The 12,440-nt window shown below is 40.5% G+C and overlaps 1 protein-coding gene and 1 long non-coding RNA gene across 3 annotated transcripts; both read right to left on the bottom strand.

Moving 5' to 3' along the window:
- Window positions 1-1,522: 1,522 nt before the first annotated feature.
- On the bottom strand, window positions 1,523-5,846 carry LOC128026990 (uncharacterized). 2 transcript variants are annotated; one of them, XM_052614312.1, is made up of 7 exons: window positions 4,903-5,846; window positions 2,663-2,733; window positions 2,413-2,592; window positions 2,178-2,236; window positions 2,044-2,118; window positions 1,908-1,970; window positions 1,523-1,825 (listed from the first exon to the last, which is right to left on the bottom strand). In XM_052614312.1, exons 1-7 carry the CDS (start codon window positions 4,920-4,922, stop codon window positions 1,538-1,540), a joined length of 756 nt encoding a protein of 251 aa, XP_052470272.1. In that variant the 5' UTR covers window positions 4,923-5,846; the 3' UTR covers window positions 1,523-1,537. The 2 variants fall into 2 exon arrangements, with proteins under 2 accessions (XP_052470272.1, XP_052470274.1); XM_052614314.1 differs by lacking the exon at window positions 4,903-5,846 and adding an exon at window positions 2,908-2,976.
- A 3,943-nt stretch (window positions 5,847-9,789) lies between these two features.
- LOC128026991 (uncharacterized) lies at window positions 9,790-12,185 on the bottom strand. The gene is made up of 3 exons (XR_008186579.1): window positions 11,628-12,185; window positions 11,240-11,359; window positions 9,790-11,142 (listed from the first exon to the last, which is right to left on the bottom strand). It is a non-coding gene; the product is annotated as an uncharacterized LOC128026991 (long non-coding RNA).
- Between the last annotated feature and the right edge of the window lie 255 nt (window positions 12,186-12,440).

Below are 12,440 nucleotides of genomic sequence, written 5' to 3'. Positions count from 1 at the left end.
CATACCTCGGTATGTTTAAGGGTAAGTTCGTGGATAACCTCAACGTTCGGTTCCAAAAACAGAGGTAACTTTCTGGGTATGTATGTAACCATAGCAACTGACTCTCTGAAGATAACCTGCTCGAGGGCAGGTTATGTTTCAGTGTAACTTCGTTTCAGAAGGTTGGTGAGCATGGCGTGCCCTTTTGACGAGGATCCTGTGGACGTAGAAGCACAAATTATACAAGCTTTTTTCGTCGGGAGAGGGTTATAAGACCGTGTATTGATGTGTTTGCATACCCTAATGAATATTTAAAAGAGCGTTATCGTTTTTCAAAAGATTCATTAGTTTATTTAACACGTCTTTTAAAACCGCATATCGCAAATGTGACAAACCGCGGCTCTGCGCTTAGCACAGAAAACATTCTGTGCATAGCACTCAGGTTTTTTGCGTCTGGACATTTTTTGTACAGTGTGGGCGATTCAGAGCATGTGGGAAAGGCAACTGTGTGTAGAGCCGTTCGTACAGTGTGTCTGGCACTTAAACAGTTGTTACCCACGTTTGTACAGTTCCCTGGCCATAAACCTCTGCTTGTTATTAAAGACGAATTCCACAGAGTGGCAGGTTTGTCCTTTGTAGTAAAATATATAACGCATATTTAATATGTAGTCATATTATTAATATCTATACATGTATTCATTATGCACACACTTCATACTTCCATGACTTTCTGTTTCAGGGTTTCCAAATGTAATTGGGTGCATTGATGGCACTCACATTCAAAGCTCCATCAATAAATGAGGGAGACTATGTTAATATGAAATCTATTCATAGTATCAATGTGCAGGTAACAACTTGATTTTTTCCCCTTCTTAAAATCATCAAAGTCATTACTTTTTCCACTAACTATAGGTAATATGTGAGGCAACCCAAATCATCACCAATGTCGAGGCAAAATGGCCAGGATCTGTGCATGATGCCAGAATTTTCCGCGAGTCATTATTATGCCAGACATTTCAGCAGGGTATGATTTGCTTTATACAATTTTTGTTTTTTCGTTTTTACTATATTTGTGTTGTACACTCCAATCATTACAGGACAGTACAATGGTTACTTGCTGGGGGACAGAGGATACCCTTGTCTGCCCTATTTAATGACACCCTACCCTGAACCTGAGCCTGGACCACCGACATGGTTTAACCTGGCTCACAGCCGAACACGGGCCAAGGTGGAGATGACTATAGGGATCCTCAAATCTCGGTTTCAGTGTCTGCGTGGGCTCCGGGTTAGTCCAGAGAGGGCATGCGACATTATTGTGGCTTGTGTTGTGCTTCACAATATTGCCACTATAAGAGGAGAGAGCCACCCTCCTTGTATTGAGGAAGATGGCCCAGAGGAACACCCACAGATTTTAGAGGCCAACAGAGACGGAAGACTTTTGAGAGACAGGATTTGTCAAAATTACTTTTATTAGTTTTTTTTGCACTGGTCTGCCAGGCAGTTTATTTCTTCATTTCCTGAAAAACAATAAAAGTAAAATTCATTAAAATGTTTTTTTTTATATTGCTTTACACATACATACATACATACATACATACATACATACAGATAGATTGATAGATAGAGACAGACACAGACAGACAGACAGACCACTTTTAACATGCAACAGATTAATATTCAGACAAGTTCTCACCTTAAGGCAATTCTCAAGTAATTCTATTTCAAGTGCTGCTTTTTTAATGAGGAGCCTTTTCTCTTCCATTTGAAGCTGTATAAGGTCCATCTCCATGTCACTTTTTCTTATTCGTTTTTGAAGATGGACCTTATACAGCCCCTTTGCTGGCAACTAAGGTGGAAAAATGTAATAAATGAGATTGTTTGGTCAGACAATAAAATTCAAATATGGACACATGGACACAAATTCTTACCCTGCTTAGATTGTGTGCTGAGGCTGAAGGACCCTCATCTGTGGGCAAATCCCTAGGTATGTACTGAGAAAGGACAATGACAGTTTGTTACTCTAATGCAAAAAGGGGCCACACATCATAATGGTATGCATCATACCTCAGTGGATCTACCAGCATTGTCCACTTCTGTCACAGCAGATGTGGTCTCTTCATCGTCATCATCATCTTCATCCTACAAGACAAATATTCAAGTATACATTATTTGGCAAAAAAACCAAACAAATCACTTACAACTGTGACAGACTGTGTTCTTTCTGGAGAGTCCAATAATACAATCCGTCCATCAGTATCTATAAGAACACACAACCCGTTAAATTCTCAATATTATCAAAGAAAATAATACATCATATGCAGTTAAATAAAGTAAGCCTACATAAAAAATTAATCTTGTTCAAAAAGCCTTAAGTGACAGAGATAGTAATTTATCAGGACAAAAAATGAAAACAAATCATAGAGGTAAACTTACATGTCACCCTTTTTTCACCATCACGTGTGGTGCATAGTATGTGTGATGAACTGCCCCCTGGAATGCCAGCAACCACTGGTCGCCCTTTATTAAGGGACAGAGCCAGCTCCTCAGATGGGGTGAGGGGAGGTGGTGGTGGCCCCCCGCCAGTTAGACGGGCTTCAGTCTTCTTTCTGTTAGCTGCATGACAGAATGAATATACTAAATCCTGTTATAATAATAGTTCAGTAATTGTGTAATCAAATATTACCTTTTTGCAGAATGTTTTTGTGTTTCATTTTGACTTGGCTTAAAGTTCTTGTGGCTCCAGAAGGATTACACCTTATTAAATAAGAAATATACATTATTATTTCAAGCTAAAGAAATAAATGGCAGGAAAATTAAATGCTTTCATAGTGATTTAACATATTCAAAAGGATGTATAAGTCATACTTCATTATTTTGCATTTCAATAAAACGGGAGCCAATACCAAATTTGTAATTTAATACACTCACGCATTTACTCTGTCCGTTATTTTTTGCCAAGCCAACTCTCTTGCTTTAGCCGATTGTATTGTTTCTTTTTAATATTATTGGCTTAAACTCCTCATAAGCATGCATTAAAACTTCCAACTATGCCTCTGTGAAATACGCCGCTCTCTTTTTTTCGCTTTGAGTTTCCATGGTGACTCGTGAAATCGGCGATCCATTGAAAATGTCTTTATACATGCACTGTGCATGCGCATTAACTCTGGGTAACCAGTCAGAGGTTGATTAAACTAACTCTTCTCAGGTGTTTTGGAACCGACATACTCATGGTATGCCTGTTTGGGGTAAATCAACCCAGAGGTTATAGTTTATCAAATGGTAAGTTAACCAAGCTTTCTGGAATACCCCCCTGGTCTCTTTTACATATTTGTGTTGTTAATCTTGACACAAACAACTTTACAACTATTGTCGTGTCTTAGGGCTGATGATGAATTTCTTCAGTCAAATAAATAAGGCTAAGGAGACGGGGTTCCAGGTGTCAGAATATAGACTTTATTGCTCAAAACAACAAAGCCGAGATGACGGCCGCCGCATCTGAATCTTCTGTCTGTCCATGCACTCATTTTATACCTCTATCTCTATACCTTATTTGGTAGTTCCGGTTTTTAATTGGCATTGCCCGCCAAGTTTGCCACCCCTTATCGCTTAATGATGGAATTCGGCCAAATCAACAATTAAACAATCTCTCCCTATTGGTTGGCTATGGTCACGTGAGACATCCCTCCAAGTCTGTTTACCACTGATGTCAACACTTGGAAATCACCCAAAGTTCTCAGGGTTATTTTAGTTCACAGATACAACTTAGTGGAATATTACCAGGATCTGCCAGTGGGAGGTCTTTTATGTCCAATCCTGTTCAACACTACTAGTACTGCCCTATGGGAGGGCTTTTATACACCTGACCCTTTTCCTGACAACCAGTATTTGGGAATAACTCAGCATATTGATCAGTATATTGCTTTCTGTCATAGTTATGCATAATATTATAAGTAAGATAATACCATATTAAGTAAATAACATAGAATAACACATTTGTATTGAGTAATACCAAAGAATAACACAATACTATCTGAATTATTATTGACACAGTGGGCTTGAGCAATGATTAATGTTCAGCAAGAGATAAAGTATTTCTCAATAACTTGATACAGAATGACGCTGATTTCAGTCATTTGATTTCTCTTATCCAAAACATTTTAGGGAATTGCCAGCAACTACCGTCATAACAGGAACTCTTGAAACAAGAAGCTGGGCTGCGTTCAGCCCCAACAAAACGTTGCACAACGTTTTTTAAACAGAAACAGTGATGCGTTGAACGCACTGTTCTGATTTCGGAGCCATCTATTTAGTCTCACATACTGACTTTATTTGTAGTTCATACGGTTTTAATACCCTGTATTTTCTTTCTCATTTTTAGGAAAAGCACTTAATTACCATTGCTTATTTCTATACCAAATGTCATTCACTTGCAATGAAGCTAAAAATATAAACAACTACATCATGTTGATATCCTATATTTTTACAATAAAACTTATGACAAACAAGTCTGCTAATATCCTCAGTTGTTGCGTATACTGAGCTGCAACGAACACATTTGTACATTATTTTCCTTGAAGCAGGCCCGGCTGCAGGATGAAATTACTGAGGGAGCATGTGAAATTTTTAAGGGGGCTTAACTTTATTACACCATCAATGATTAATACACACAGTTTATAAACAGTGTAATGATGATAGATCGATAGATGATAGAGGAGCTGCAGTCTCCTTGATTTGGCACTGAATCACATAATTTCAAAAAAAAAATCACAAAATATTCTAACTGACTCCCAAGATTAAGATTTTTCAAGGCAACAGTTATTTTAGTGAAATTTAAAATGAAGTGACATTCAGCCAAGTATGGTTTGTGCTCTGCATTTAACCCATCCGAAAATACACACACACACACACACTGTGAGCACACACCTGGAGCAGTGGGCACCCATTTATGCTGCGGCGCCCGGGGAGCAGTTGGGGGTTCGATGCCTTGCTCAAGGGCACCTAAGTCATGGTATTGAAGGTGGAGAGAGAGCTGTTCATGCACTACCCCCACCCACAATTCCGTCCGGCCCGAGACTAGAACTCACAACCCTTCAATTGGGAGTCCAACCCTCTAACCATTAGGCCACGACTTCCCCATTAGAACGTCCCCCCTTAATGTTTCCATGGCAACGCGTCATATTTGTCACGTGAAACACCGCACAGCAACAATAATAACACTGTATAACAGATGTAAGCTATCCTTTATTTCATTTTTCCTTTTTTATTTGAAATATTCACAAACGTACTTACCATGTCATCAACTATCCAATATTTCGATTCTCAAATATGTGTAAGTGAGTGTGTTTGGTCGTTTAAAAATCTTTATAACAATAGAGTAAACTTTATAGTTAGCTTAACGTTACTTCCACTGTGTTTATCTGATATGAAAAACACGTTGGCAAATTATATTGGAATAGATTGTTTTTGCTGCTTTCACAGACTCCAAATGTAGGCTATTGTTTTACCAGTGCTTATGTGTAGCCTATTTAAATGTATGAAATCTAAAATAAACATTATGATGTTAAAAACCCTGCTTAGTTGTGATATATGACAGCGTTGAGCTCTTCCGTATCTGGCTCAGCGCCAACCAACGCGAAAGACGTTTGAATCTGGCAGTAATGTCACGAGTTACAACCACTGATCTATATATATATATATATATATTCTATATTATAGATCAGTGGTTACAACACTGAACATTCTAAATCCCATGGGCATAATGTTAAATTATTATTTAGCTCAAAAGGTTGAACATTTTATTTTTAACCATGAATACAAAAATGAAATAGAGGGGGCACAAGTCAGATCTGAATGGGCATTGCCCCCTTTTGGCGCCGGGCCTGCCTTGAAGCCATTGTGCAAGTTCACTTTAATACCGCGTGCTTTATATACATGTTGCTGCTGATTGGACTGCAGTTCTGACACACCCACCAAACAAGAGAAAACATCTCGGTTACGTATGTAACCATGGTTCCCCAGATGATGCGGTGACGTCACCACGTATGGGAACACCTTCGGTGTGATGAATGTCTGAAGCCCTATACCATCCCACCAATCCTATTGGCCAAATGGCGCATGGCACCACCCTACGCATGCGCACGCATGATATACCTGGGTGCCGCACGCCATTTCGCTCAGATTTCATGACTGAAGAAGAAGAATGCTATCAAGGTATGGCACGGCCAGGACCGCAGCATCTGGTTCCCCATTCAGGGAACCATGGTTACATACGTAACCGAGATGTTCCCTTTCATAGGTCACTTCGATGCTGCAGTGACGTCACCACGTATGAGAACGCTATACCAAAACGCCTGACGTACCTGATAGCTTGGATCCGAGGAAGCATCTGCTCAAGCGGAGAGAACCCGGGAGCCAGGAGCCATCCTCACATCCAGACTGTAGGACTTGATAAAAGTGCTCGGTGAAGACCATCCTGCCGAAGCACAGATATCATCCATAGAAGATCCACTGAGAAAAGCTTGAGAAGAAGCCACAGCTCTAGTGGAATGAGCTTTAACTCCTAAGGGCGAAGCGAGTCCGTGCGCGTCATAGGCTAAAGATATTGCCTCCACCAGCCAATGGGACATGCGCTGTTTTGTAACCGCATGGCCCTTAAGGCGGGCGTACACGGTGCGAATTCGGATGGTCGGAAGATCGTATGTCCACACACACGGCATGAGTGAGTTTATCTGAAAATCGTACGGACGACATGATATACGACACGATTTTACAACCTGCGAATTCCAGAAACAATCGCACGAAGTTGATAGACGCGTTCGACTTGAAGCAGCGCTGCACGCACAGAAGGATCACTGTATGACATTACCGCGAGAGCGATATGAGAGCACACATATCCAATGCATTCGAATCGCTCTCGCCGTACTTTGATGTCATACAGGTGATCATTCTGTGCGTGCAGCGGTGCCTCAAGTGGAACGCGCCTAATATAACTGCTCTCCCTCTCTCATAACTGCATATAAAATATTGATACGAGCCGTGACCGTTTCCTACACGTACAGGTTATTTTTCAGCAATAGGAAACCGGGACGTTTGGTTACCCTGTGTGTGTGTGTTCTTCTATATGGTTTATGAATATATGAAATGGGTATTAAAATGTAAACATGGTTTGTGAGGACAATTACTGTGCTCTCGTAAACCAAATTGCTTTAAAAAATACTATTCGGTGTTTAATAGAAATTTTACAAATGCATTTTTCGTGATGGATAGAGGTAGTGTATGGGGATATACAGTATAGAATACCGTTACGTTTATGGAGAGTCCCTGTAAACTACATATGCGTGTGTGAGCGAGAGAGGGAGAGAAAGAGAGAGAGAGAGAGAACTAAAAAGGCATTGGAATACGTTGCTAGAAACATCATACAGCGCTCACTGTCCCTGTCAGACTTCAGCTGTCGTCTTCGTCTTTCTTCTTCTGTGGTTTTCCTAGTTCGTGATTGGTCAACTTCAGATAAATCAACAAATCGGCTCGTTCAACAGCACAAATGGCACGAATTCAAACCGATAGCTCACAAACTTTTTAGACATGTTTAAAAATGATCGGGAGGTCGGGAAGAGCTCGTAAGCCACTCTGCTCGGCTCGTAATTCATCGCAAATGATGCGAGCCGCGACCATACGAGAATACGCGATTTCCACACGATTGAAAAAAATCGCATGCGAACTCGTACGACAGCAAAAATCGCACCGTGTACGCCCGCCTTTACTCTTATGTCCAAAACAGACAAACAGCTGGTCAGACTCACGCCATGGGGCTGTATGATCCACATAAGTCTTTAAAGCTCTCACAGGGCAAATACTTAGATCTCCTGACCCAGCCTCAGCAGGCTCTGCACATCACGGCAGGTGACACTCATGACAGGTGTGTAGTATGTCTTGGTTTGCATCACGCACAGGCGGCGCTTAGCGGCCTTTCTTTCTGTCCCCATTGTGATGGCCTGCGGCTCAGAGTACTGCGCTCTAGGGTGGAAGTATTTTCCGATGTCGCCCTCGAGTCTAACCCCCGTCATGTCACCTCTGTGACTCCCGAGGCACCGCACGAGGCGATAGCCTGGGGTGACACGTGCGACATGGATTTCGTGGACAGCGCAGCGCTGGAATATTCTCCACATCGCTCGCTCTCCCCTTTATTCTGCTGCAGAATAAAGTTATACTGAGCCTGTCGTCTTCTCTAATGAGGATTTTCAGCCCACACCGGAGGCATGCGCCGCCATCTCCTTCGGCTGTGGACGTTATGATGACGACGTTCTATCCACCGCGGCCTCGGGGTCTGAGGACTTCGCGGCCGACACTAGCCCTTTCCCTCCTAGCGGACAGGAGAGGCGTGTTTCCCCCTTCTACAGTGAGCTGTTGGACGTGGTTTCTCGTGCGGTGGGTAAATTGGGGCTAGACTGGGAGGTTGAGAAGGCCAAGGCCCAACCCTCTTCTAAGCTGGACGACCGTTTTTTGACTAGTCGGACACCTACACAGCCCCGGAGGCCTTTACCTTTTTTCCCGGACCTCCACCAGAAGGTTTCGAGGTCCTGGAAACAGCCGTTTTCGGCGCGGATTACTAAAGCTGCGGCCGCAGATTTCGCAGCAGCAACGACTCGCTCTGAGCGGGGCTCCAACCTGGGTCTCGGCATGGGAGGGGACGCCCTAACAAGGAGGCAGAGATATTTTAAGCAGTTTTACTCACCGCCTGCGGTTCCAACACACGATCGTGACCCTTTTTCGTTGGGATTGCATCATAAATCCGTCGTCAAACTGGGCCTTGTTTATAAAACAAGCATCTTCGAAATGCAGGGAACAAACACAAATACTTGCACAACTCCATTGATGCTCTGTAAAAATAAACTCCATCCACTGGTCCCTTAATGCTGTTTTTTTTTTTTTTGGTAATCTGTGAAGGGTTGTCTTGCCCTGGCAACCAAATACACACTTCTTTTGTGACTTTTCGCGACGCTCTTGCTCTGATCAGTGAATCGCTTAGATCAGTGAGTCTGTGCTCAGCCTCGCTATGGGCTAGGTGCACAAGATGGCGCCGGTGAGCTTCAGCGACGCGAGTGTGTGCGTACTTATTTCCGGTCTTGCAACGCTCGCATTGAAACTTACAAACGAAACTTGGCTAGATGTATATAATTAATGATTTTCAAATTTAACAGCCGATAATGGTATATCAAAAACATCCTCCCTATATTTTGCGTACCTCTGTGTGGAAATTAATCAAGATACAACGTGGAGATTGCTTTATTATTCTGTTGATTATGCGGATCAGCGTCAGGTCAGGTCCACAGGGATTTCTTTTTTCAAACACAAACCTCTCAAATATGCAATACTTTTCATTTTCAAAGAGCTGGTTTTGTTCTGTTATGTAAGATACATGTTTCTGACTGTCAAACGACGCACAGAGATTTCTGATAAAGCATGTTTTAGTAACTTTATTTGATAACATAATTTATAACTAACTGTACAATTAAACGTAATATAATTATGGTATGTTTGCATTAAATAAAAGATCGCTGTTTGCATTCATGTGTGTTTTTATCTGTTTATTTGTTTTGTGAAAGATCTGCAGCATAAATCATTATGTCTATGAGTAGCCATGTATATTGTTATTGTTTTGCATTAATTATCAGATTAAACAGATATTAAAATTAGTCACGTATTTTTTACTGTGTAAAATAATAAAATATGTTTTGAAAATAACGATGAAACAGACTGATGTATGTGTACAATTGAGAAATGGATACTTCTGAAAATAAATCGCAGCCCACGTCTCACGAGGTAAATATTTAATATAAAAATAATAATAATAATAATAATGCAAACATTTTCGAGAAATAAGTAATTTGTACATTTACATATTTGGTAAGATAAAATACATTATATAGCTGTGTATACACACCATGAGTTCAACTTTCATTTCGTGAACAGTAGAGAACATAAGTGTATTTAATTCATTCACCAGACCCAAACATACACAAGTTTCAAATCCACTGGCTCAGTTAACATTTGTAGTATAGTGATAATAGCAGTGTATATCTTATTTGCATATGAAGTGATATTATAAATCCTGTAAACATATAGAAGTTAATATTTGGACTTCTCTGGTTCTCTGCACTGACTTTAAGCACAACCGGGAATATCTACGCACACACTGGCAAAACCGGAAATCCAAGATGGCGGAGATATGCAACTAGCCCATACGGGAGCGCGCGCTCTTCCGACAGAAGTGCCCTAGAACCCATATAAGGAAATTCCGCTCCATCTAACCTCACACAGAGCCATACTCGAAAAAAACTTTCCGAAACTTGAGACAAACCGGAAGGAGTGTTTTGGGAACAAAAATACTCCTTCAAAGGTACAACTTAATTTTTGAAACTTTGTCCATGTTTAGCATGGGAATCCAACTCTTTAACAGTGTAAAAAACTCGGTATGTTTTTTTTTTAAACATTAAAACTGATGATGCAGACTTTTGGCATGTCCACCACCAGTTGTACTGTGGGAAAAGTGTTTTTTCAGATGTCCTCTAGAGAGAGCCTTCTGCCACTCTCTTAAACAGTGTCTGTCTCTGTTTTGAGGTCATGTTCTCACATGACTCCAGAAGATTGGTCACGATCAGCGTCTGCTGAACAGTCTTTGCTTTCACCCACACTCTGCCATTCATCCCAGCAACCAGCTCAAAGGGAAATATCTTCTCCAGGTCCTTCACTATTTCACTCTGAGGAGCCGGAAGTCTGATGGAAAGCACACAAGCTCATTCTTTACTTTAACTTTTTTAATTCTACAATCAAAAATACAATTGTTGGGCTGTTTAGCTTTTCATAAAGTGTTGGGGAAAAAAACATGCAAAATTGTTGCATTTTATCCACATTTGAATTATATATATATATATATATATATATATATATATATATATATATATATATATATATATATATATATATATATATTTAAAGACGTTTTTTTATCACAAATCTGAGCTAAGCTGTATAACAAATCAAAACCACTCCAAACACCAAACTCCAAACACCCCCATCCCGTTGGCCCTGCCATAGCCATCACATCAGCTCTGGCTCCATGTCTTTGTTTGCAACTGTGAACTGGCCGTACACCAGATCTCCAACCTGCAGAACAAAACCACAATAACACTGTGTACATTCATAATTCAACATAAACAGTGCTCTTAAAGAACAGTGTTGAGTGTTGATATGAGCAAAGTACCTGTTCCTCTTGGTTCCTCCCAAGAGATGCCTGTTCACTTTCTCCCACATCCACTTTGAAGACATCTCCAGACATTGCAGTCACAATGCCAATTACACTTTTACCTTTGGCTGGTACATACTGGAATAAATAAGGATTAGAAGAGTTATATATATATATATATATATATATATATATATATATATATATTTTTTTTTAATTATGTAGGCTATTTGAATATTGAAAGAATTCTAATTTCACATTTTATTGCAGTAATTTTACAAATGCATTCGATATTATAGTTATAAAATAAAAGTTTATATTATATAATATTTTGTTTAAAAATATAATTTCATCAGTGCCTGAACATCTATTTCAAAAAGTGGAAAGGAGAGTGTCACATACTTACCAAATACCGGTGGTTCTTCGATGTTCTCATTCAGGTTCTCTGTGTTGAAGCGTCCTGCGGTGGTCGTCGTTTTTGTGGCTGGTAGTGTTGGCTCCACTGCTGTTGGTTTCAAGACATTCGAGGGACTCTTAGTTGACTCGAATGGCTTCACTGTCGTTTGTTTGGGAACTCTGGCTCTGGTGGTCGCCTCAGTGGGTTTGACTGTCTTGGTCAATCTGGTTACCTCAGCAGGTGAGATGTTTCCATAAGCGCTGGTGGTTCTGGGTTTAACACGGGCTCTCACGCTTCCAGTTTCAGATGATGCCTGAGTGTCATTTAAATGAGATGATGCAGTTGTAGCTGATTGTTTAGGAGGTGACGTAGTTATCTAACTGAAACAACAATAAATGTTAGCAAAGATAAAAGTATAACCTTTGGTGCCATGATTCCCTATTTAGTCCCTACTATACAATCTCTGCTCAGATATGTTGCTCTATCCGAACACACAAACCCCATAATGTTGCAAAATCACGCGCCACTAGTGTTGGATAGCAAATGTGAGGCCATATACCTATGAATAGAGGGAGAGAGAGTTTGCGGAGGAAATGTGTGTCAATCTCTTTGCTGACTTCGCATGTTTCTCGTTAGGTTTTCTCTCCCCATGCTTTCGTTAAAAATATACAATTTTGAGCGTCAATCCAGATATGATATATTGTTTTAACGGTGACTTTTGTATTGTTTTTCCACTCAAAAACGAAGTATATTTCTAGTCACAATTAATGGGAGCAGAGCGCCATCTCGTGGCGATAATAGACCAGACTGTTTTTTAATAAT

This window comes from Carassius gibelio, chromosome A14 (assembly GCF_023724105.1).
Source record: "Carassius gibelio isolate Cgi1373 ecotype wild population from Czech Republic chromosome A14, carGib1.2-hapl.c, whole genome shotgun sequence".
Lineage (NCBI taxonomy): Eukaryota > Metazoa > Chordata > Actinopteri > Cypriniformes > Cyprinidae > Carassius > Carassius gibelio.
This window is presented reverse-complemented; position numbering and strand designations above follow the sequence as displayed.